Source organism: Bos indicus, chromosome 1 (genome assembly GCF_029378745.1).
Source record: "Bos indicus isolate NIAB-ARS_2022 breed Sahiwal x Tharparkar chromosome 1, NIAB-ARS_B.indTharparkar_mat_pri_1.0, whole genome shotgun sequence".
In the NCBI taxonomy this organism is placed as follows: domain Eukaryota; kingdom Metazoa; phylum Chordata; class Mammalia; order Artiodactyla; family Bovidae; genus Bos; species Bos indicus.
In genome coordinates, this window is record NC_091760.1 from 70,811,991 (window position 1) to 70,835,743 (window position 23,753).

At 38.5% G+C, this 23,753-nt stretch overlaps 1 protein-coding gene across 4 annotated transcripts in view; it reads left to right on the forward strand.

Moving 5' to 3' along the window:
- The window catches only part of IQCG (IQ motif containing G), a 54,181-nt gene that overhangs the window by 20,592 nt on the left and 9,836 nt on the right, over positions 1-23,753 (forward strand). For all 4 annotated transcript variants that reach the window (XM_019957003.2, XM_019956995.2, XM_070788972.1 and 1 more), the window contains 4 exons: positions 1,195-1,323; positions 9,517-9,598; positions 17,165-17,326; positions 19,734-19,808. In XM_019957003.2, coding sequence (XP_019812562.2) covers positions 1,195-1,323; positions 9,517-9,598; positions 17,165-17,326; positions 19,734-19,808 — 448 coding nt within the window. The remainder of the gene's footprint in view (positions 1-1,194; positions 1,324-9,516; positions 9,599-17,164; positions 17,327-19,733; positions 19,809-23,753) is intronic.

Genomic DNA, 23,753 nt, shown 5'->3' on the forward strand with positions numbered 1-23,753 from the left:
CAGTAATTAAAATTCTCTACCTAGGAGAGAATAGTCAATGGACTAGGAGTCAAGAGTCTGAATTAAATAGTTCTATCTCTTTTTCAAGCTAGTTCTGTGAACTTGGGCAAGGAAGGCATGTAATCTTCCTGAGTCTGGATTCACTCATCTCTAAAATATGTTGTATTAGCTCTTTATACAAAAATTTTTAAATGATTTAACTTTTTCAAAATTATGAAATATTTCAAGAATGCACAAAAATGTGAAGAATAAAATTATTATATTTTATTAAAAGGATTATTTTTATATTTTATATAAAATATAAAAATATTTATATTTTATATAAAATATATATTATATTTTTATATTTTATTAAAAGGATTATTATTATATTTTATTATTTATATTTTATTAAAAGGATTATATAAATAATCCTTATGTATATAACCACCAAATCTTAACATTTTACATGATAGCTTTAAGAGTTTTTTTTCCAAATAAAATATGTCAGGTACAACTGACGATTGTAACTCTGATTCTAGTCCCCTCACCCTTCCCCCAAATATTTCTTCTGAATTTGTTGTTTATTGTTCTCTTGTATATGTTGTGATACTTTTATTAGGTATGTAAGTATTTTATTTAAACGATACATATAGATGGCTCAGATAGTAAAGAGTCTGCCTGCAATGCGAGAGACCTGGGTTTGATCCCTGGGTCAGGAAGATCCCCTGGAGAAGGAAATGGCAGCCCACTCCAGTATTCTTGCCTGGAGAATCCCATGGCCAGAGGAACCTGCTGGGCTACAGTCTGTGGGGTCACAAAGAATCGGACATGACTGAGTGACTAACTTTGACTTTCACGTTCATAGTTTTACATGTTCTTAAATGTTGTATACACAATATCATGCTGTACATTCCAGGTCCGTTAGTCCTCAGTATGTAAACTTTTTCTGGTTAAGGAGTTTCTCTTTTTTGCTAAGAGTTGTTTGTTTTTAAATGATGTGATGATCATTTGGCTTTTTTCTCCTTTTGTCCTCATTAATGTGATGATTTCCATTAGTAGATTTTCTAATACTAAACTATTTCTGCCTTCCAAGAATAATTCAAATTTAGTTATGATGGTCCTTCTGGGTCTTAACTTGTGTGATTTCTGTAGCCCTTTGTGAATGTGGGGAAATATATCTTACTGATTCATCTTTTTTGTTTCTCCTTGCAGGCAATTTTTGAGTGATGTAATTACAGAAACTTTGGAGGAGTTGCAAGAAGAAGGCACTTTCACCAATCTCCTGAAAGCTTTGGGCAAAGAGAGGGAAAGCAAAATGCATTTCTATGATACCATTGCCAGGTGAGAGTAAGTTTAGGTTTATTTGCTTTGTTGCCTTAAAAAAAAGATAAAAAATAAAGTGTTATAAAACTCTTACTGGAAGTCTTAGATTTCTAAAGTAAATCAAGTTTTTGCTTTTAAGGGGAGATAACTAGAAGTCAGAAAGTTGGGTTCTATTCAGAGTTCTGCTGGAACAATAGCTCAGTTTCTGGGCTTCGGTTATCTGTATCTATAATATGTATAGTACAATGTATGTACTACACAGATGGGTAGTGCATAATCTATGGTTTGTTTTGGCAATGACAATCTCAAGATTCTAGTTAGCAGGATTTCTCTAGATGCTACTTAATGATAAGGTTTTTTTGTTGTTGTTATTGTTGTTGCTATAGACTGAATGTTTGTGCTCCTCTAACCTCAATTTTTGGAATCCTAACCTCCAGAGTGATGGTTTTAGGAGATTGGATGTCTTTGGTCAGTGAGTAGGTCTTAAGGATGGAGCCCTCATCAATGGGATTAGTGCCCTTATAAACAAGACCCAGGAGAGCTGCCTTCCTCTTCTGTCATGTAGATACAAATGAAAATTGGCAATTGTGAACCAGGTGACAGGTTCTCACCAGACACTGAATTGGATGGCACCCGGATCTTGGACTTAATAGCCTCCAGAACTGTGAGCAATGAATTTCTCTGTTTATAAGCCTTCCAATCTATGATATTTTTATTATAGCAGCTCAAGCTAAGATAGGTATTATTTTTTTTATTGTATTGTTCTGTTATTTTATTTTAAACCTAAATAAAGAGATTGCTGGAGATAAGCAGAATTCTGTTTCTAAGGACAACATAAAATAGTTAAATTCTCATTCAGACAATACTGAGTTTGAATTCTGCTCTGCCATTTACCACTTGTGTGACTATGACAAGTGTGTGAGTCTGTATCTTCTTAGAGATAGATGCCAAGATGAGATTATTAATGTAAAGATTTTTATCAGGGAAACCCTTAAGTGAGAGAAAATGGGGAGGGAGGCTTTGGACTCAATGCTAGACTCACCCTAAGTGAAGGAGAGGGAAGGTTGGGTGGATGAGACCACCCTGCAATCTAAGGATGATTTGGCAAGGTCAGCAGGGAGTCCGTGAGCCAAAGTCAAACATCAGAAAAGTCCAGAGTCTCCTAGGAAGGGATGGCCTTATCCCTGCCACCCTCAAAACTTGGCTGGGAGCAGTCTGTGGGAAGGGTGGCCCCAGAGCACACACAGTGGAGGGATTCAGAGTCGAGAGCTTGGACCCTTATTTGCTCACATTGCCTGTACTTGGAGGTCTGTGGGGCACATTCTCAGATCCTCTGCAGCAAGTCACCTCAACTCTCTATGTGCGTTTTCCTCATCTGTAAAACAGGAGTGATGACAGGGATTATGTCCTTATATTTTAAGAGGTGCTCAGAATAGAAAAGATTCTTCTTTTTCCTCTTCCTGTTCATCCTCTTCTTAGCTTGTTCTCAGCAGCAGCAATTTTAGATACAACACTGATAAGCCAGAAAATCCTCTTCCAGTTTACTAAAATCACAATCTTTTTTAAAAATTAGGTTATTTTTTTATTGAAGGATAATTGCTGTTTTCTGTCAAACCTCAACATGAATCAGCCATACGTATACACATATCCCCTCCCTTTTGAAACTCCCTCCCATCTCCCTCCCCATCCCACCCCTCTAGGTTGATACAGAGCCCCTGTTTGAGTTTCCTGAGCCATACAGCAAATTCCCAGCTGTCTATTTTACATATGGTTATGTAAGTTTCCGTATTACTCTTTCCATACATCTCACCCTCTCCTCCCCTCTCCCCATGTCCCTAAGTCTATTCTCTATGTCTGTTTCTCCATTGTTGCCCTGTAAATAAATTCTTCAGTACCATTTTTCTAGATTCTGTATATATGCATTAGAAAATGGTATTTATCTTTCTCTTTCTGGTTCACTTCACTCTGCATATGAGTTCTAGGTTCATCCACCTCATTAGAACTGACTCAAATGTGTTCCTTCTTATGGCTGAGTAAATTCCATTGTGTACATGTACCACAACTTCTTTATCCATTCATCTGTCAATGGACATCTAGGTTGCTTTCATGTTCTAGCAATTGTAAATAGTGCTGCAATGAACAATGGGATACATGTGTCTCTTTCAATTTTGGTTTCCTCAGGGTATATGCCTAGGAGTAGGATTGCTGGGTCATATGGTGGTTTTATTTGTAGTTATTTAAGGAATCTCCATGCCATCTTCCATAGTGGCTGTATTAATTTACATTCCCACACGCTCTCCAGCATTTATTGTTTGTAGACTTTTTGATGAAGGCCATTCTGACTGGTATGAGGTGATATCTTATTGTAGCTTTGGTTTGTATTTCTCTAATAATGAATGCTGGAGAAGATTCTTGCGAGTCCCTTGGACTGCAAGGAGATCCAACCAGTCCATCCTAAGGAGACCAGTCCTGGGTATTCATTGGAAGGACTGATGCTGAGGCTGAAACTCCAATACTTTGGCCACCTCATGCAAAGAGTTGACTCATTGGAAAAGACCCTGATGCTGGGAGGGATTGGGGGCAGGAGGAGAAGGGGATGACAGAGGATGAGATGGCTGGATAGCATCACCGACTTGATGCACATGAGTTTGGGTGAACTCCAGGAGTTGGTGATGGACAGTGAGGCCTGGCATGCTGCGATTCATGGGGTCGCAAAGAGTCAGACATGACTGAATGACTGAACTGAATAAAGAATGATGTTGAGTATCTTTTCATGTGTTTGTTAGCCATCTGTATATCTTCTTTGGAGAAATGTCTGTTTAGGTCTTTTTCCCACTTTTTGATTGGGTGGTTTGTTTTTCTGGTATTGAGTTGTATGAGCTGCTTGTATATTTTGGAAGTTAATCCTTTGTCAGTTGTTTCATTTGCTATTATTTTCTCCCATTCTGAGGGTTGTCTTTTCACCTTGCTTATAGCTTCCTTTGCTGTGCAAAAACTTTTAAGTTTAATCGGGTCCCATTTGTTTACTTTTGTTTTTATTTCCATTACTCTAGGAGATGGGTCATAGAGGATCTTGCTTTGGTTTATGTCATCAAGTGTTCTGCCTATGTTTTCCTCTAAGAGTTTTAGGGAGAAGGCAGTGGCAACCCACTCCAATACTCTTGCCTGGAAAATCCCATGGACGGAGGAGCCTGGTAGGCTGCAGTCCATGGGGTCGCTAAAAGTCGGGTATGACTGAGCAACTTCACTTTCACTTTTCACTTTCATGCATTGGAGAAGGAAATGGCAACCCACTCCAGTGTTCTTGCCTAGAGAATCCCAGGGACAGGGGAGCCTGGTAGGCTGCCATCTTTGGGGTCGCACAGAGTCGTACGCTACTGAAGTGACTTAGCAGCAGTAGCAGTAGCAAGAGTTTGATAGTTTCTGGTCTTACATTTAGGTCCTTAATCCATTTTGAGTTTATCTTTGTGTATGTTGTTAGGAAGTGTTCTAATTTCATTCTTTTACATGTAGCTGGCCAGTTTTCCCAGCACCATTTATTGAAGAGGCTGTCTTTGCCCCATGGTATATTCTTGCCTCTTTTGTCAAAAATAAGGTACCCATAGGTGCATGGGTTTATTTCTGGGCTTTCTATCTTGTTGCATTGGTCTATATTTCTGTTTTTGTGCCAGTACCATACTGTCTTGATGTCTGTAGCTTTGTATCTGAAGTCAGGAAGGTTGATTCCTCCACCTCCATTCTTCTTTCTCAAGACTGCTTTGGCTATTCGGGTTCTTCTGTGTTCCCACATGAATTGTGAAATTTTTTGTTCTAATTACGTGAAAAATGCCATTGATAATTTGATAGGGATAGTATTGAATCTGTAGATTGCGTTTGGCAATATAGTCATTTTTACAATATTGATTCTCCCTACCCAGGAACATGGAATATCTCTCCATCTGTTTATGTCATCTTTGATTTCTTTCATTTGTGTCATAATATTCTGTGTACAGTTCTTTTGTCTCCTTAGGTAGGTTTATTCCTAGATATTTACTTCTTTTTGTTGCAATGGTGAATGGGATTGATTCCTTAATTTCTCTTTCTATATAGAATTGCAAATGATTTCTGTGTATTGATTTTGTATCCTGCAACTTTTCCAAATTCACTGATTAGCTCTAGTAATTTTCTGATACTATCTTTAGGGTTTTCTATGTACAGTATCATATCATCTGCAAACAGTAAGAGCTTTACTTCTTCTTTTCCAATCTGGATTCTTTTTTTTCTTTTTCTTCTCTGATTGCTTGCATTTCCAGAACTATGTTGAATAATAGTGGTGAAAGTGTACAGCTTTGTATTGTTCCTGATCTTAGGGGGAATGCTTTTAGTTTTTCACCATTGAGGATAATGTTTGCTGTAGGCTTATTATTTGTGGCCTTTACTATGTTGAGGTAGGTTCCTTCTGTGTCCATTTTTTGAAGACTTTTAATCATAAATAGGTGCTTAATTTTGTCAAAGGCTTTTTCTGCATCTATTGAGATTGTCATATAATTTTTATCTTTCAATTTGTTAATATAGTGTATCACATTGATTGATTTGAGTATATTGAAGAATCCTTGCATCCCTGGAGTAAACCCAGCTTGATCATGGTGTATGAGCTTTTTGATGTGTTGTTGAATTCTGTTTGCTAAAATTTTGTTGAGAATTTTTGCATTTATGTTCATCAGTGATATTGGCCTGTAGTTTTCTTTTTTTGGTTTATCTTTGTCTGGTTTGGGTATCAGAGTGATGGTGGCCTCATAGAATGAGTTTGGAAGTGTTCCTTCCTCTGCAATTTTTTGAAAGACTTTTAGAAGGATAGGCATTATCTCTTCTCTAAGTTTGATAGATTTCGCCTGTGAAGCATCTGGTCCTGGGCTTTTGTTTTTTGGGAGATTTTTGATCACAGCTTCAGTTTCATTGCTTGTAATTGGGTTGTTCATAATTTCATTTCTTCCTGGTTCAGTCTTGGCAGACTGAACTTTTCTAAGAATCTGTCCATTTCTTCCAGGTTACCCATTTTATTGCCATATAGTTGTTCATTCCAGTCTCTTATAATCCTTTGTATTTCTGCATTGTCTGATGTAACCTCTCCTTTTTCATTTCTAATTTTGTTGATTTGATTCTTCCTTTTTTTCTTGATGAGTCTGGCTAAAGGTTTGTCAATTTTGTTTATCTTCTGAAAGAACCAGCTTTTAGTTTTACTAATCTTTACTATTGTTTCTTTCTTTTTATTTCTGCTCGGGTGTTTATGATTTATTTCTTTCTACTAATTTAGGTTTTTTTCTTCTTTTTCCAGTTGTTTTAAGTGTACAGTTAGGTTGTCTACTCAATGTTTTTCTTGTTTCTTGAGGTAGGATTGTATTGCTATAAACTTCCCTCTTAGAACTGCTTTTGCTGCATCCCATAGGTTTTGATTTGTCGTGTTTTAATTATCATTTGTTTCTAGAAGTTTTTTGATTTCTTCAGTAACCTGTTGATTATTTAGAAGTTTGTTGTTCAGTCTCCATGTTTTTGTGTGTCTTACACTTTTTTTCTTGTAATTGGTATCTAGTCTTATAGCATTGTGGTTGGAAAGGATGCTTGATATGATTTCAATTTTCTTAAATTTGCTGAGGTTTGATTTGTGACCCAAGATGTGGTCTACCCTGGAGAATGTTCCATGTGCACTTGAGAAGAAGGTGTATTCTTCTGCATTTGGATGGAATGTCCTGAAGATATCAATAAGATCCATCTCATCTAATGTATCATTTAAGGCTTGTGTTTCCCCATTCATTTTGTTTTGATGATCTGTCCATTGGTGTGAGTGGGGTGTTAAAATTTCCTACTTATTATTGTGTTACTGTCAGTTTCTCCTTTTATGTCTGTTAGTGTTTGTCTTATGTATTGAGGTGCTCCTATGTTGGGTGCATAGATAGTTACAATTGTTATGTCTTTCTCTTGGATCGATCCCTTGATCATTATGTAGTGTCCTTCCCTATCTCTTGTAATCTTCTTTATTTTAAGGTCTATTTTGTCTGATATGAGGATTGCTACTTCAGCTTTCTTTTGCTTCCCATTTGCATGAAATACACTTTTTCCATCCTCTCACTTTCAGGCTATATGTGTCTTGAGGTCTGAAGTGGGTTTCTTATAGATAGCATATATATGGGTCTTGTTTTTGTATCCATTCAGCCAGTCTGTGTCTTTTGGTTGGAGTGTTTAACCCATTTACATTTAAGGTAATTATTGATATATATGTTCCTATTGCCATTTTATAATTTTTTGGGGTTGATTTTGTAGATCTTTTTTCTTCTGTTGTATTTCTTGATTACATAAGTCCCTTTAACATTTGTTGTAAAGCTGGTTTGATGGTACTGAATTCTCTTAACTTTGCTTGTTGGAAAAGCTTTTTATTTCTCCATCAATTTTGAATGAGATCTTTGCCAGGCACAGTAATCTTGGTTGTAGATTTTTCCCTTTCAGTACTTTAAATATATCCTAAAATTCCCTTCTGGCCTGCAGAGTTTCTGCTGAAAGATCAGCTGTTAAGCATATGGGGTTTCCCTTGTATGTTACGTCTTGCTTCTCCCTTGCTGCTTTTAATGTTCTTTGTGTTTAGTCTTTGTTAGTTTGATTAGTATGTGTCTTGGCTTGTTTCTCCTTCGGTTTATCTGTATGGGACTCTTTGTGCCTCTTGGACTTGATTGACTATTTCCTTTTCAATGTTGGGGAAATTTTCAACTATAATGTCTTCAAAAATTTTCTCATACCTTTTCTTTTTCTTTTCTTCTTCTAGGACCCCTATAATTTGAATGTTGGTGCATTTGATGTAGTCCCAGAGGTCTCTGAGACTGTCCTCAGCTGTTTTCATTCTTTTTACTTTATTCTGCTCTTCAGAAGTTATTTCCACCATTTTATCTTCCAGCTCACTGATTCATTCTTCTGCTTCAGATATTCTGCTATTGATTCATTTTAGAGTATTTTAAATTTCAGTAATTGTGTTGTTTGTCTCTGTATATTTATTCTGTAATTCTTTCCAGTCTTTGTTAATTGATTCTTGCATTTTCTCCATTTTGTTTTCAAGGTTTTTGATAATCTTTACTATCATTATTCTGAATTCTTTTTCAGGTACTTTGCCTATTTCCTCTTCATTTATTTGGATTTCTGTGTTTCTAGTTTGTTTCTTCATTTGTGCAGTATTTCTCTGCCTTTTCATTTTTTTTTTTTCTAGGTTATTGTGTTTGAGGTCTCCTTTCCCCAGGCTTCTAGGAAAGTTGAATTCTTTCCTTGAAGAAGGTTGAATTCTTTCTTCCTTTTGGTTTCTGCCTCCTAAGGTTGGTTCAGTGGTTTGTGTGAGCTTCTTGTAGGGTGAGAGTTGTGCTGAGGTTTTGTTTGTTTGTTTGTTTTTCCTCTGATGGGCAAGGCTGAGTGAGGTGGTAATCCTGTCTGCTGATTATTGGGTTTGTTTTTGTTTTGTTTGTCATTTAGATGAGGCATCCTGCACAGGGTGCTACTGGTGGTTGTGTGACGCCGGGTCTTTAATTCAAGTGGTTTCCTTTTTGTGAGTTCTCACTATTTCATACTCTCTAGGGTTAGTTCTCTGGTAGACTGGGGTCTTGGAGTCACTGCTCCCACTCTAAAGACTCAGGGCTTGATCACTTGACAAATCCTCCCTCCTGAGGCCATCATGGAACGTGGGGTTCTTCCCTGCTTCGAGGCTCTGAGCCAGAACCTTGTGGGGGTATGGACAGCAGCCTCTGGACTGACCAGCCCCTCAGCCCACTCCAGCACCTTCTGGTGTTAAGAAAGGTGTCTCCGGGTCCTGTCACCCCTGTGCACTGAAGCCAATCTATTGACACTGGAAGGAGGCGAGAAACTTGAATTGGAAGCTTCAGCAATCAGCATTTGAGAAACTTCTCTCCACTTTAGCACCATCTCCAGAACGCAGAGCTGAGAGACCGTGCAAACCGCAGCATGGTGAGAGAGCAAAGTGAGAGCAAAATCACAGTCTTTTTAAAAATATTATTGAAATTTTGCTCCATGGACCAGTACCATTAGCATCACCTGGGACCTTGGCACAGTTGCAAATTCCACTGAATGAATTAGAATCTGGGACAGAGCCCAGGAATCTGTTCTTTAGCCTCCAGGTGAACCTGTGTACACTGAATTTTGAGAAGCACTTCTCTAAATATAAATTATCCTTATTTTCTCTAGGGAGGAAAATGGAAGAAAGAAGATAAAATCTCTTCAAAAACAGTTGCTTAATGTCAAAAAAGAAAGGCAAGCTGAAGTACAGGTAAGAATTATCTGGACAACACCAAAAGTTACTGGGTTGATAACAGCTAAGTAGAAGTCATCTTTTTCAAGCAAAAAAAGAAGTTATGTATAAGAAATTGTTGTTTTCCCTGAGTTGCCTTTAATATTTATATTAAAAATAAAAGGATAGCAGATATTTGGTGGAATGCACAAACATGTCCAGAATCGAACTTTGAGAGACTCTAACACTCTGGAGATCTTAGTCTGTTCTTACCCCTCCCAACCAATCCAACCATATCACCCACTCCTTCCTTCTAGGAGACCTTGTCTCAGGCAGTCTCTTGTATGCCAAGGTTCCAGATGGGAGATTATGGTCCTAGGTAGTACCTTAAGCACATCACATACTCCTTACAAGGCTTCTCTGGTGGCCCAGATGGTAAAGAATCTGCCTGCAATGCGGGAGACCTGGTTTCAGTCCCTGGGTTGGGAAGATCCCCTGGAGGAGGGCATGGCAACCCACTCTAGTATTCTTGCCTGGAGAATCCCCATGGACAGAGGAGCCTGGTGGGCTACAGTCCATGGGGTCACAAAGGGTCGGACACAACTTAGTGACTAAGCACAACACAAATACTCCTTATACCTAATGGTTAGTGTTAATAATGTCATTTGTTTTATATTTCAACTACAGAGTGGATTTATTGAGCTTTTCTGGTCATTAGGGCCTTACTTTATGTCTAATTTACCTGTATAAGGAAATGCATCCCAAGTTTTAAGCAAGTACTTACAAAACTGTGTTTGGGCAGTTACAAATTAGTACCATGACTATTAGAATTAAGAAAGTTACTAAGTATGGCCTGATATATCAGCTTTTCATTGCCTAGCTATTTGGACAAGCTTATACTTCAGATATAGGAATCTTCCTTATCTCCTACAAAGAAGTTAGAAGAATATTAGGAAAATATATTTGGAAGAATTGTCTAAAGAAGGTCACTAGCCTTTCTTCTGAGATATTTATTATCTTTAGGTCTTCTGACTTGCTTAGCATCCTCTCTTATCTTCTATTATCAGTTTTAAAGTACCTTTGTTATTTATTTTTACTTCAATATCCCTATTAACCCTGTGTTTATAGCTTACACTCTTTGAAAACCATTTTTGTACCACCGTCACCTCAAAAGCTTTATAAAAACTGGTGTACACTTAGGCTTTCTCTGTAATGAATAGAATTTTTCAGAAGTTTCTTAACTTTTTTTTCCCCTCAAAAACTCTACCATTATTATAAGTTCTTCTTGTATTCCTTGAGTATTTAAAAAAAAAGATATTTATATTAATGTCCTTTTAAGACTCAAACCAAATAGTATCAAAAGAGACCTCAGCTTTGGGCTCTGCCAATCAAGTCCCCTACACTACTATCACAACCCCCTTTTTTCTCTTTTCTTTACATTATATTGTTGATAATATAATTTTTCCAACAAGTAACACTTGCTTGTGAAACTTACCTTCTTGGATTTCAGTCTCAGCTGTTACATTCAGGCTCAGTAAAACTAAAGTAGAATATCACTCAGATATTTTGATCATCAGAAAAGGAGTGAAACCAGGACTAGAAGACTGAAGGCAAACCTTGAACAAAAAACAACTGGCAAGATGAAATCAAGTAAAATCACTAGAGTTACTGAAGAACCAGTGGTCAAGTCAAGGTTGGAAAACAGGAAGTACATGCATACGGGAGACCTATGGGTCAGAAACTGATGCCAGCAATTAAGGTGGCAGGCTTGAGTGTGTGAAAGTATGTGTGGAGATCACTGGAATGTGAGGGAATAATTGAGTTGTGAAGCTTCCTACTGGAAGTGAAGAGGAACTTAAGAGTCTCTTGATAGAGGTGAAAGAGGAGAGTGAAAAAGTTGGCTTAAAACTCAACATTCAAAAAACAAAGATCATGACATCCAGTCCCATCACCTCATGGCAAATAGATGTGGAAAAATTGGAAACAGTATCAGATTTCATTTTCTTGGCCTCCAAAATTAATGTGGACAGTGACTGCAGCTACGAAATTAAAAGATGCTTGCTCCTTGGAGGAAAATCTATGACAAACCTAGACAATGTATTAAAAAAAGCAGGGACATTACTTTGCCAACAAAGGTCTGTATAGTCAAAGCTATGGTTTTTCCAGTAGTCATGTATGGATGTGACAGTTGGACCATAAAGAAGGCTGAGCGCTGAAGAATTGATGCTTTTAAACTGTGGTGTTGGAGAACTCTTGAGAGTCCCTTGGACAGCAAGGAGATCAAACCAGTCAATCCTAAAGGAGTCAATCCTGAATATTCATTGGACAGACTGATGCTGAAGCCCAAGCTTTAATACTTTGACTACCTGATGTGACGAGCCGACTCCTTGGGAAAAAGCCCTGTTGCTAAGAAAGATTCAGGGCAAGAGGTGAAAGGGGCGACAGAGGATGAGATGGTTGGATGGCATCACTGACTCAATGGACATGAGTTTGAGCAAACTCGGGAGATAGTGAAGGACAGAGAAGCCTGGTGTGCTATAGTTCATGGGATCAGAAAGAGTTGGACACGACTTAGCAACAGAATAACAACAACAACCTCTAATGAAACCGTTGAAGACAGTTAAGTCTTTGTAATTCTCAACTTACAAGATTTTTCTAGCCAGAATCAGGACTTTAGTTTCACTTTGCTTCTTCTTAAAGTCAGTATGCTATGCTATGCTAAGTCACTTCAGTCGTGTCCGACTCTGTGCGACCTCATAGATGGCAGCCCACCAGGCTCCCCTATCCCTGGGATTCTCCAGGCAAGAACACTGGAGTGGGCTGCCATTTCCTTCTCCAATGCATGAAAGTGAAAAGTGAAAGTGAAGTTGCTCAGTCATGTCCGACTCTTAGCAACCCCATGGATTGCAGCCTAATAGGCTCCTCCGTCCATGGGATTTTCCAAGCAAGAGTACTGGAGTGGGGTGCCATTGCCTTCTCCGAGAGTCAGTATAGTTCAGTTCAGTTGCTCAGTCATGTCAGACTCTTTGCGACACCATGGACTGCAGCTCACCAGGCCTCCCTGTCCATCACCAACTCCCAGAGTTTACTCAAACTCATGTCCATTGAGTCAGTGAAACCATTAAACCATCTCATCCTCTGTTGTCCCCTTCTTCTCCTGCATTCAATCTTTCCCAGCCTCAGGGTTTTTTCAAATGAGTCAGTTCTTCGCATCAGGTGGCCAAAGTATTGGGAGTGTCACCTTCAGCATCAGTCCTTCCAATGAATATTCAGGACTGATTTCCTTTAGGATGGATCGGTTGGATCTCCTAGCTGTCCAAGGGACTCCCAAGAGTCTTCTCCAACACCACAGTTCAAAAACATCAATTCTTCCACTCTCAGCTTTCTTTATAGTCCAACTCTCACAGCCATACATGACTACTGGAAAAACCATAGCTTTGACTAGATGGACCTTTCTTGGCAAAGTAATGTCTCTACTTTTTAATATGCTGTCTAGGGTGGTCATAGCTTTTCTTCCAAGGAGCAATCATCTTTTAATTTCATAGCTACAGTCACCATCTGCAGTGATTTTGGAGCCCCCCAAAATAAAGTCTGTCACTGTTTCCATAGTTTCCCCATCTATTTACCATGAACTGATGGGACCAGATACCATGATCTTACTTTTCTGAAAGTTGAGTTTTAAGCCAGTTTTTTCACTCTCGTCTTTCACTTTCATCACAAGGCTTTTTAGTTCTTCTTCGCTTTCTGCCTTAAGGGTGGTATTATCTGCATATCTGAGGTTATTGATATTTCTCCTGGAAATCTTGATTCCAGCTTGTGCTTCATCCAGCCCAGTGTTTGTCATGATGTACCCTGCATATAAGTTAAATAAGCAGGGTGACAATATACAGCCTTGACGTACTCCTTTTCCTATTTGGAACCAGTCTGTTGTTCCATGTCCAGTTCTAACTGTTCCTTCCTGACATACGTACAGATTTCTCAGGAGGCAGGTCAGGTGGTCTGGTATTCCCCTCTCTTTCAGAATTTTCCAGTTTGTTGTGATCCACACAGTCAAAGGCTTTGGCATAATCAATAAAGCAGAAATAGATATTTTTCTGAAATTCGCTTGCTTTGTTGATGATCCAATGGATGTTGGCAATTTGATCTCTGGTTCCTCTGCCTTTTCTTAATCCAGCTTGAACATCTGGATGTTGACAGTTCACTTGCTGTTAAAGCCTGGCTTGTAGAATTTTGAGCATTACTTTACTAGCGTGTGAGATGAGTGCAATTGTGCAGTAGTTTGAACATTCTTTGGCATTGCCTCTCTTTGGGATTAGAATGAAAACTGACTTTTCCAGTCCTGTGGCCACTGCTGAGTTTTCCAAATTTGCTGGCATATTGAGTGCAGCACTTTGACAGCATCATCTTTCAGGATTTAAATAGCTCAACTGGAATTCCATCACCTCCACTAGCTTTGTTCGTAGTGAGGCCCACTTGACTTCACATTCCAGGATGCCTGGTTCTAGGTGAGTGATCACACCATCGTGATTATCTGGGTTGTGAAGATCTTTTTTGTACAGTTCTTCTATGTATTCTTGCCACCTCTTCTTCTGCTTCTGTTAGGTCCATACCATTTCTGTCCTTTATTGAGCCCATCCTTGCATGAAATGTTCCCTTGGTATCTCTAATTTTCTTGAAGAGATCTCTAGTCTTTCCCATTCTATTATTTTCCTCTATTTCTTTGTATTGATCACTGAGGAAGGCTTTCTTATCTCGCCTTGCTATTCTTTGGAACTCTGCATTCAAATGGGTATATCTTTGCTTTTCTCTTGTGCCTTTCACCTCTTCTTTTCACAGCTATTTGTAAGGCCTCCTCAGACAGACGTTTTGCCTTTTTGCATTTCTTTTTCTTGGGAATGGTCTTAATCCCTGTCTCGTGCACAATGTCATGAACCTCCATCCATAGTTCTTCAGGTACTCTGTCTTTCAGATCTAATCCCTTGAATCTATTTCTCATTTCCACTGTATAATCATAAGGGAGTTGATTTAGGTCTAGTGGTTTTTCCCTACTTTCTTCAATTTAAGTCTGAATTTGGCAATAAGGAGTTCATGGTCTGAGCCACAGTCAGCTCCTGGTCTTGTTTTTGCTGACTGTATAGAGCTTCTCCATCTTTAGCTGAAAAGAATATAATCAATCTGATTTCGGTGTTGACCACCTGGTGATGTCCATGTGTAGAGTCTTCTCTTGTGTTGTTGGAAGAAGGTGTTTGCTATGACCAGTGCGTTCTCTTGGCAAAACTTTATTAGATTTTGCCCTACTTCATTCTGTACTCCTAGGCCAAATTTGCCTGTTCTTCCAGGTACTTCTTGACTTCCTGCTTTTGCATTCCAGTCCCTCATAATGAAAAAGACATCTTTTTTGGGTGTTAGTTCTAGAAGATCTTGTTGATCTTCATAGAAGACCGATGAACTTCAGCTTCTTCAGCATTACTGGTCAAGGCATCAACTTGGATTAATGTGATATTGAATGGTTTGCCTTGGAAACGAACAGAGATCGTTCTGTTGTTTTTGAGATTGCATCCAAGTACTGCATTTCGGACTCTTTTTTTTTTTTTTTAATATGATGGCTACTCCATTTCTTCTAAGGAATTGTTGCCCACAGTAGTAGATGTAATGGTCATCTGAGTTAAGTTCACCCGTTCCAGTCTTAGTTCGCTGATTCCTAAAATGTCGATGTTTACTCTTGCCATCTTGTGTTTGAACACTTCCAATTTGCCTTGATTCATGGACCTAGCATTCCTGGTTTCCTATGCAATATTGCTCTTTGCAGCACTGGACTTTACTTTCATCACCAGTCACAGCCACAACTGGATATTGTTTTTGCTTTGGCTCCATCCCTTCATTCTTTCTGGAGTTATTTCTCCACTGATCTCCAGTAGCATATTGGGCACCTACCAACCTGGGGAGTTCATCATTCATTATCCTATCTTTTCGCATTTTTGTACTGTTCATGGGGCTCTCAAGGCAAGAATACTGAAGTGGTTTGCCATTCCCTTTTCCAGTAGACTGCATTTTGTCAGAACTCTCCACCATGACCCATCCATCCGGGTGGCCCTTCATGGCATGTCTCATAGTGTCATTGAGTTAGACAAGGCTGTGGTCCATGTGATCAGATTGGTTAGTTTTCTGTGATTGTGGTTTTCAGTCTTTCTGCCCTCTGATGGAGAAGGATAAGAGGCTTATGAAAGCTTCCTGATGGAAGAGACTGACTGAGGCGGAGTCAATATAGTGTTCTAATAATCATCAGAGTTTCAAATTCTTCTAGCTTATGGAAGATATATTTCTATATCTATCTATGTATCTATCTATCTATATTTTCAGTTGTCCAGCACTAAAAATTTAAGGAAAATGAGAATTCCTAGGCTCAGTGGGGAAATAACTCCTTCTTGGAATCCTGTTCTGAAAGTATCTTTCTAGTACTATATATCTTAGTGGCAGCTCCAGCATTGGAAAACAGTATGGAAATCCCTCAAAAAATTAAGAACTACCATATGATTCTGCTATTCTACTTCTGGGTATTTATCCAAAGAACATGAAGACACTAATTCAGAAAGGTGTATGTAGCCCTGTGTTCATTGCAGCATTGTTCAGAACAGCCACAATAAGGAAACAACCTATATTCACATTGACAGATAAATGGATAAAGAAGGTGTGGTACATGTTTACAACAGTGTATAGACAATGGATACTTCCTAGCCATACAAAGATGGAATCTTGCTATTTTTGACAATATGGATGGACATTGAGATTATCATGCAAAGTGAAATAAGTCAGACAAAGAAAGATAAATACTGTATAATTTCACTCATATGTGGAATCTAAAACAAGCAAACAAAAATAGATGAACAAACCAAACCAAAACAAACATGTAGAACAGAGTAGTCGGTCCCAGAAGGGGAAAGGGTTGGGGGTAAGAAACGGGTAAAGCAGGGGTGTCAACTATATGGTGACAGATGGAAACTAAATTTTCGGTGTTGAGCACATTGTAATGTATACAGAAGTTGAAATATCAATATAATGTTGCACACATGAAGCTGATGTAATTTTATAAACCAATGTTAATGCAATTAAAAAAAGAAGAGAAGTTGCCAAGCACTTTGTAACCTGGGAAGAATTTTCAAACACATTGTCAATTAATCCTTATAATTACTTGCTAAGATATTTCAGGCAGGGTGGATATTAATGTTTCTATTGTAAAGAAGGTGAGACTTGGAGAGTTTAACTGATGTGTCCTAATTCACACAATTGGCGGGGCTTGGGTGGGAAGTTAGGTCTTTTGATCATTTAGTCCAGTGCTCTTTCCACTAAAATGAAATAGTAATGGGAAATCTGTGTGGATACAGGATACCCAAATAATGTGCCTAGGGAAGAATCCCACAGTCTTAGAACTGCTTTTCATTTTCATTTATACTATCCATGATTATTGGGTAAATTTCTCCTAGTGTGATAGCAGAAAAACAGATCCAGTTCCCTGTTGATATGTAAGTACAAAAGCTTAAGCTGCTGACTGAGCTGAATGGAGGTAGAATGCATTTTAATTTAGAAATCTGGTCTTAACCTCTACAGAATCGGAATGAATATATTGCTCACCTCAAGGACCAGTTGCAAGAGATGAAGGCAAAAACCAATATGGAGAATCGCTATATGAAGAGAAACACAGAACTGCAGATTTCCCAGACCCAGAAAAAATGTAGCAAAACAGAAGAGCTCTTGCTGGAAGAGATTGAGGTGATCACTGTTAATTAGGAATGAATCTAATGACTGGCTTTCAAACTGTCACTCCCGATATTTCAGCCGACAAAGGAGGTGCGAGAGGGAGACTTCTCTGATCTTTGTTCTCTCTCTCCAGCAATCCTAACATTTGAGGTTAAAGACAAAAAAAGGATGAAGACTTGCTTTTTTACAAGCAGAGATTCTGATGGGGTATAGCTTACATCTCCTAATTTTTTGTAAGGACTTTGAAATTGGTTGTACTTTCTTCTCTTGGTCACTTTATCCTTAGTTTATGAATCCGCCTGCCATTTCTTCTGGTAATTACAGGGAGAGGGCAAAACAAGATACTCAGTAACTGTAGGTTTTTGCTGCTACTTTTCTTACCCAACCAATATTTTTCATCCTGCCATTCAGTTCAGTTCACTTCAGTTCAGTCACTCAGTCATGTCTGACTCTTTGCGACCCCATGAATCACAGCACGCTAGGCCTCCCTGTCCATCACCAACTCCCGGAGTTCACTGAGACTCACGTCCATCGAGTCAGTGATGCCATCCAGCCATCTCATCCTGTGTCGTCCCCTTCTCCTCCTGCCCCCAATCCCTCCCAGCATCAGAGTCTTTTCCAATGAGTCAACTCTTCGCATGAGGTGGCCAAAGTACTGGAGTTTCAGCTTTAGCATCATTCCTTCCAAAGAAATCCCAGGGCTGATCTCCTTCAGAATGGACTGCTTGGATCTTCTTGCAGTCCAATGGACTCTCAAGAGTCCTCCAACACCACAGTTCAAAAACATCAATTCTTCGGCACTCAGCTTTCTTCACAGTCCAACTCTCACATCCATACATGACCACTGGAAAAACCATAGCCTTGACTAGACGGACCTTTGTTGGCAAAGTAATGTCTCTGATTTTCAATATGCTGTCTAGGTTGGTCATAACTTTCCTTCCCAGGAGTAAGCGTCTTTTAATTTCATGGCTGCAGTCACTATCTGCAGTGATTTTAGAGCCCAAAAAAATAAGGTCTGACACTGTTTCCACTGTTTCCCCATCTATTTCCCATGAAGTGATGGGACCGGATGCCATGATCTTCGTTTTCTGAATGTTGAGCTTTAAGCCAGCTTTTTCACTCTCCACTTTCACTTTCATCAAGAGGCTTTTGAGTTCCTCTTCACTTTCTGCCATAAGGGTGGTGTCATCTGCATATCTGAGGTTATTGATATCTCTCCCGGCAATCTTGATTCCAGCTTGTGCTTCTTCCAGCCCAGCCTTTCTCATGACGTACTCTGCCTATAAGTTAAATAAGCAGGGTGACAATATACAGCCTTGACGTACTCCTTTTCCTCTTTGGAACCAGTCTGTTGTTCCATGTCCAGTTCTAACTGTTGCTTCCTGACCTGCATACAGGTTTCTTAAGAGGCAGGTCAGGTGGTCTAGTAGTCCCATCTTTTGAAGAATTTTCCACAAATCCCGCCATTAAGAAATACAAAATTTAGAAAGCTGAACTCCATGCACACCTAAATTTATATTAATAGAAATGAAAAGTCACAGTGAAAAGTATCAGTAGAAAAAAATAAGGGTAGACCCTCATTTTAGAGGAAAAAGGCTATTTTCCCCCCTGCATGGAACTCATTCAGTTCATTCAGAGCAGTGTTTAAGAAATTTTGCCCTTAAGTCATAGAAATAATCTACTTCAAATAACATATATTTACATTAAGAAAACTCAAAACTTATTTCCAGATTTCTTTAAATCATACCCTCTCTTAAAGACATTTAATTTAATTAAATTTTTAAAATCTCTTTATATACTCAGTACCAAACTTGTCATATTGTACTAAGAACTACAAATTTTCATTTCCACATTACAGATAAATAGTAACATGTTGTATACTTCCTGGAAACTTTTTCTAAAAATAATCATTTGGGGAGGAGGCTAAATGGCTAAAAGAACAAGATGCTGGCGAGAAGGAGCAAACATTAGTCAAGCATGTCATCTGCATGCAGTAGGGGGACTCCGTTCTTTGAGTCCCTGCTTATCGGAAAGCTTATTTCCCAAGTGTGGCTTAAGACTGTGACAGCAAACACTTTTTTGCACTCTGGAATGTCCTTTTGTAGGCCTGAGAACCTTGTGCCCTTGAAGCACTGTTTCTCTCTTTAAATGGACAGCACTTTCCAGGCAACAGGATTATGGCCCTCTTGCTCTGGGCTGTTGCCTGTGCCTAACACAGTGCCCGACATGACTCAGATGTGTTGTGAACATGAACTGAATTCAGGGAAATGGCACTGCTGCTCTGGAGGAATACCGTGGAGTTCTTAGGATCCCAGCTGGTAGAGAAAACTTGTCCTGCTGTTACAGCTACACCCTTAATCTTGAGAACTCACTTGCAGCCCTGTTGGGAAGAATTCTGATGTTGGTTTGTTATTCACAGAAGCTACGGCTGAAAACTGAAGAAGAGAACCGGATTCATGCCGAGATCGAACTGTTCCTTAGAAAGGAGCAGCAGGTGGGTCCCCAAACCTTTCTTATCCTCTGAAGTGTTTGTTTCCCACTTATAAAATGCCAAGGACAGCAAAACAATTTTTTTTAAGGAAAGAAAAATCGACCGTAATCGTACCAGCCTAATAAAAGAGCTATATAGCCCATGTTTTCTGTATAAGTTATCCATCTGGATAAATGTTTTATAAAGCTGTAATTTGGGTACAGGTAAAATTTTGTCATTTAGTATTATAAAAGGCACTATTTTCTTGTTCTTATATTGCCTCATAGTCATAATTTTAAATTTCCTGATTTTTTTAAAATTATAAAAGTAACATTCTTAGTTGTGTGAAGATTTTTTAAAAATTGCCAGTTGTTTTTTCACCCATTTTTTTCATTTTATCATAGTCTCCTTGTAAAATAATTTTAAATGGTTTTATAATGTTCCACAGAGTAGTTATTCTATAATTTGTTACTCTTTGTTCTGGATATTTAGGTTATTTCCAAAGTTTCGTTACTGTAAATAATGCAGTAATGAAAGGTTGGCCCAAATGACTGTTTTCTTCACCGCAATTATTTGCTAAAAGTAAATCTCAAGCATGAGATTATTATTTGAGAGACTGGTATTTTGTGACTTTTGATAAATATTGCTAGTAGTCTCTGTTTTACACTGACATCAGCAAGGGATACAGGTACTAATTTGAAGGTATCCTCAATGGAACTAACTGCTTTAGATATTTTTTTTTAAGTCTGCTAGTTTAATGAGTTGTTTTATTTTGCCTTTTTTTTTTTTTTTTGCTTACTAATGGAATTGACCATTTTTTCCACATATTTATTTACTCACTTTATTTCTTATTGTGTGAATTATGAAATTATTCATATAATTATATAAATTATGTGACTGAAATGGTTTGAATTAGTATTTCCAATACTAGTAACAAAACAAGCTGGATGGAAAGAACCTTTCAAAATATCTCTGTTGGCTGAATAAGGAAAAAAATTTCCAACTTACTCATGATATAGCCTACCTTTGAGAAAGCTGATGAAGTTTTAGTAAATAATTCCAAATTTGTGGTTAAAGAAGATGATTTCTAGATGCTGTCTCACAGGGCTTTACTGAAAAACATATCACTAGGCTATTAGAACCTGCACCCCTGCAATTTCAGGATTATGAGTCATGTTACCTACCTCAAATGTGAGATATAGAGCAAGTATTTGATAACAGTCAGATGAGTTGGTGGATAAATGGATGTTGGATGGATAAAGTTAATGTTACCCAGATCTTCAGCCCAATAACATAAGCAATACATAGATACTTTTTAATGAAAAATTTGAAACAGTACAGAAATATATAGATTTTTTAAAGTGAAAGCTCTCTTAATTACTCCCATTTTCAAGTATTTCTTCCATATCTTTTTCTTTTCATGTATGTTCTTGTGTATATACCTAAATGCTTACTTGTTTTTAGTATTTATTTATTTATATTTGTTTTGACATAAATTGGATATGTATATATTTTATATATATATAGTATATATATATCATAGTATATATTTTTTACAGACCCAGTTTTTTAAAAAATTTTCATTGTCTTTAATTTTTTCTAAAGCAGTATACTTGGTGTATAATATGCCAAAGAGGGGATATACCAAGGTTTAGGTAACCATCTTTCTCTCAGTGGACATGCCTTTAAGTGCAGGCTATATGGAAAGGCTATTCATTTTTGTAGATTCCTTATATCCCCTCATATTAGTTTTTAATGGTTTTCGAGTTGGTTCATTTGGATTTTCTAGGTAGAAAATCTTGCTGTTGTCCAGTTGCTAAGTCGTACCTGACTCTGCAACCCCCTGGACTGCAGCACGCCAGAGTTTCTTTCCTGCCCTTCACCATCTCCCTGAGTTTGCTCAAACTCATATCCTTTGAGTCAATGATGCCATCCAACCATCTCATCCTCTGTCACCCGCTTCTCCTATTGACGGTAAATAATAGCAGTTTCCTATTTCCCCTCTCATTATTTATACATCTGTTTCCATTTTGTGGCTTATTGTATACATAGAATGGCAAGTGTAATGTTTAGTAGTATTACTAAAGTAATACTGTGGCACTGTTTCTCTACTGTTGGTTTTAATGGTGTTTCAGTCAGTATTATACATGAATTCATTCATGGTCATGACGAGTTTCTCATGTGAAAGTTAGGGTTCCTTGGGAGAAAGTAGGACCCTGCAACTTGGAATGGGAATTCCTGGTATGTAATTTACATTCTTGAAACCCCACGTCTCCGTAAGCCTCTCTTGCTGGTGGAAGTCGCCTGCCCTCCTATGTCTGAGGAGATTAGTCTTATTTTCCCTGAAAGCCCTGTGATAATAACTGCATCTGAGGCAGATGCTTTGAAAAGGGATGCTAGCTCTCAAGACCTAGTGCAATCACCCCTTTTGTCCGTGGTTCCATCACTAGAGTCAAATCTCAGAGGGTTCCAGGCTCGTATATAACTCGGATGACTATAACTTAGAAGGACATAACTTACATTCTAAAAGAATTACAAGACTTTACTGATATATATTGGCATAAGCCCTGGAGACAGGTATGAGAATGGATTCTAAGGTTGTTGGGCCAAGGAAGGTAGAATAGAACACTGGATTAGGTCAAGTTCATTGATGTGGACCTGTTTACTAGAGAGTCTGGATTTAATGTGTTAGCTTGTGCAGCTGGAGGTGACTCTTAACAGTTTGCTTGATTGGTTAGCTAAAACCTGGACTCATTTAATGAAGTGGAGATGTCAGTGCTTCTTTGCTATAATGGAGGAGAGAATTCAAAAGACTTAGGGAGATAGGAATACAATGTGAATTTATCATGTGTGGTCTAACACCGACTCAAACACCCACCTCTAACAAGTTTCTGTGAGACACTCCTTCCTAGAAGACAGTTCTTTACTAATGCATCCAGTTCAGTTCAGTTCAGTCACTCAGTCGTGTCTGACTCTCTGTGACCCATGGACTGCAGCATGCCAGGCCTCCCTATCCATCACCAATCCTGGAGTTTACCCAAACTCATGTCCATTGAGTCAGTGATGACATCCAACCATCTCATCCTCTGTCATCCCCTTCTCCTCCTGCCTTCAATCTTTCCCGGCATCAAGGTCTGTTCAAATAAGTCAGCTCTTCGCATCAGGTGGCCAAAGTACTGGAGTTTCAGCTTCACATCAGTCCTTCCTATGAACACCTAGGACTGATCTCCTTTAGGATGGACTGGTTGAATCTCCTTGCAGTCCAAGGGACTCTCAAGAGTCTTCTCCACACCACACTTTAAAAGCATCAATTCTTCTGCACTCAGCTTTCTTTATAGTCCAACTCTCACATCCATACATGACTATTGGAAAAACCATAGCCTTGACTAGATGGACCTTTGTTGACAAAGTAATGTCTTTGCTTTCTAATATGCTGTCTAGGTTGGTCATAAAATTTCTTCCAAGGAGTAAGCGTCTTTTAATTTCATGGCTGCAGTCACCATCTGCCATGATTTTGGAGCCCCCCAAAATAAAGTCTGCCACTGTTTCCCCATCTATTTTCCATGAAGTGATGGGACTGGATGTCATGATCTTAGTTTTCTAAATGTTGAGCTTTAAGCTAACTTTTTACTCTCCTCTTTCACTTTCATCAAGAGGCTTTTTAGTTCTTCTTCTCTTTATGCCAAAAGGGTGGTGTCATCTGCGTATCTGAGGTTATTGATATTTCTTCTGGCAATCTTGATTCCAGCTTGTGCTTCATCCAGCCCAATGTTTCTCATGATGTACTCTGCATATAAGTTAAATAAGCAGGGTGACAATATACAGCCTTGATGTACTCCTTTTCCTATTTGGAACCAGTCTGTTGTTCCATGTCCAGTTCTAACTGTTGCTTCCTGACCTGCATACAGGTTTCTCAAGAGGCAGATCAGGTGGTCTGGTATTCCCATCTCTCAGAACTTTCCAGTTTGT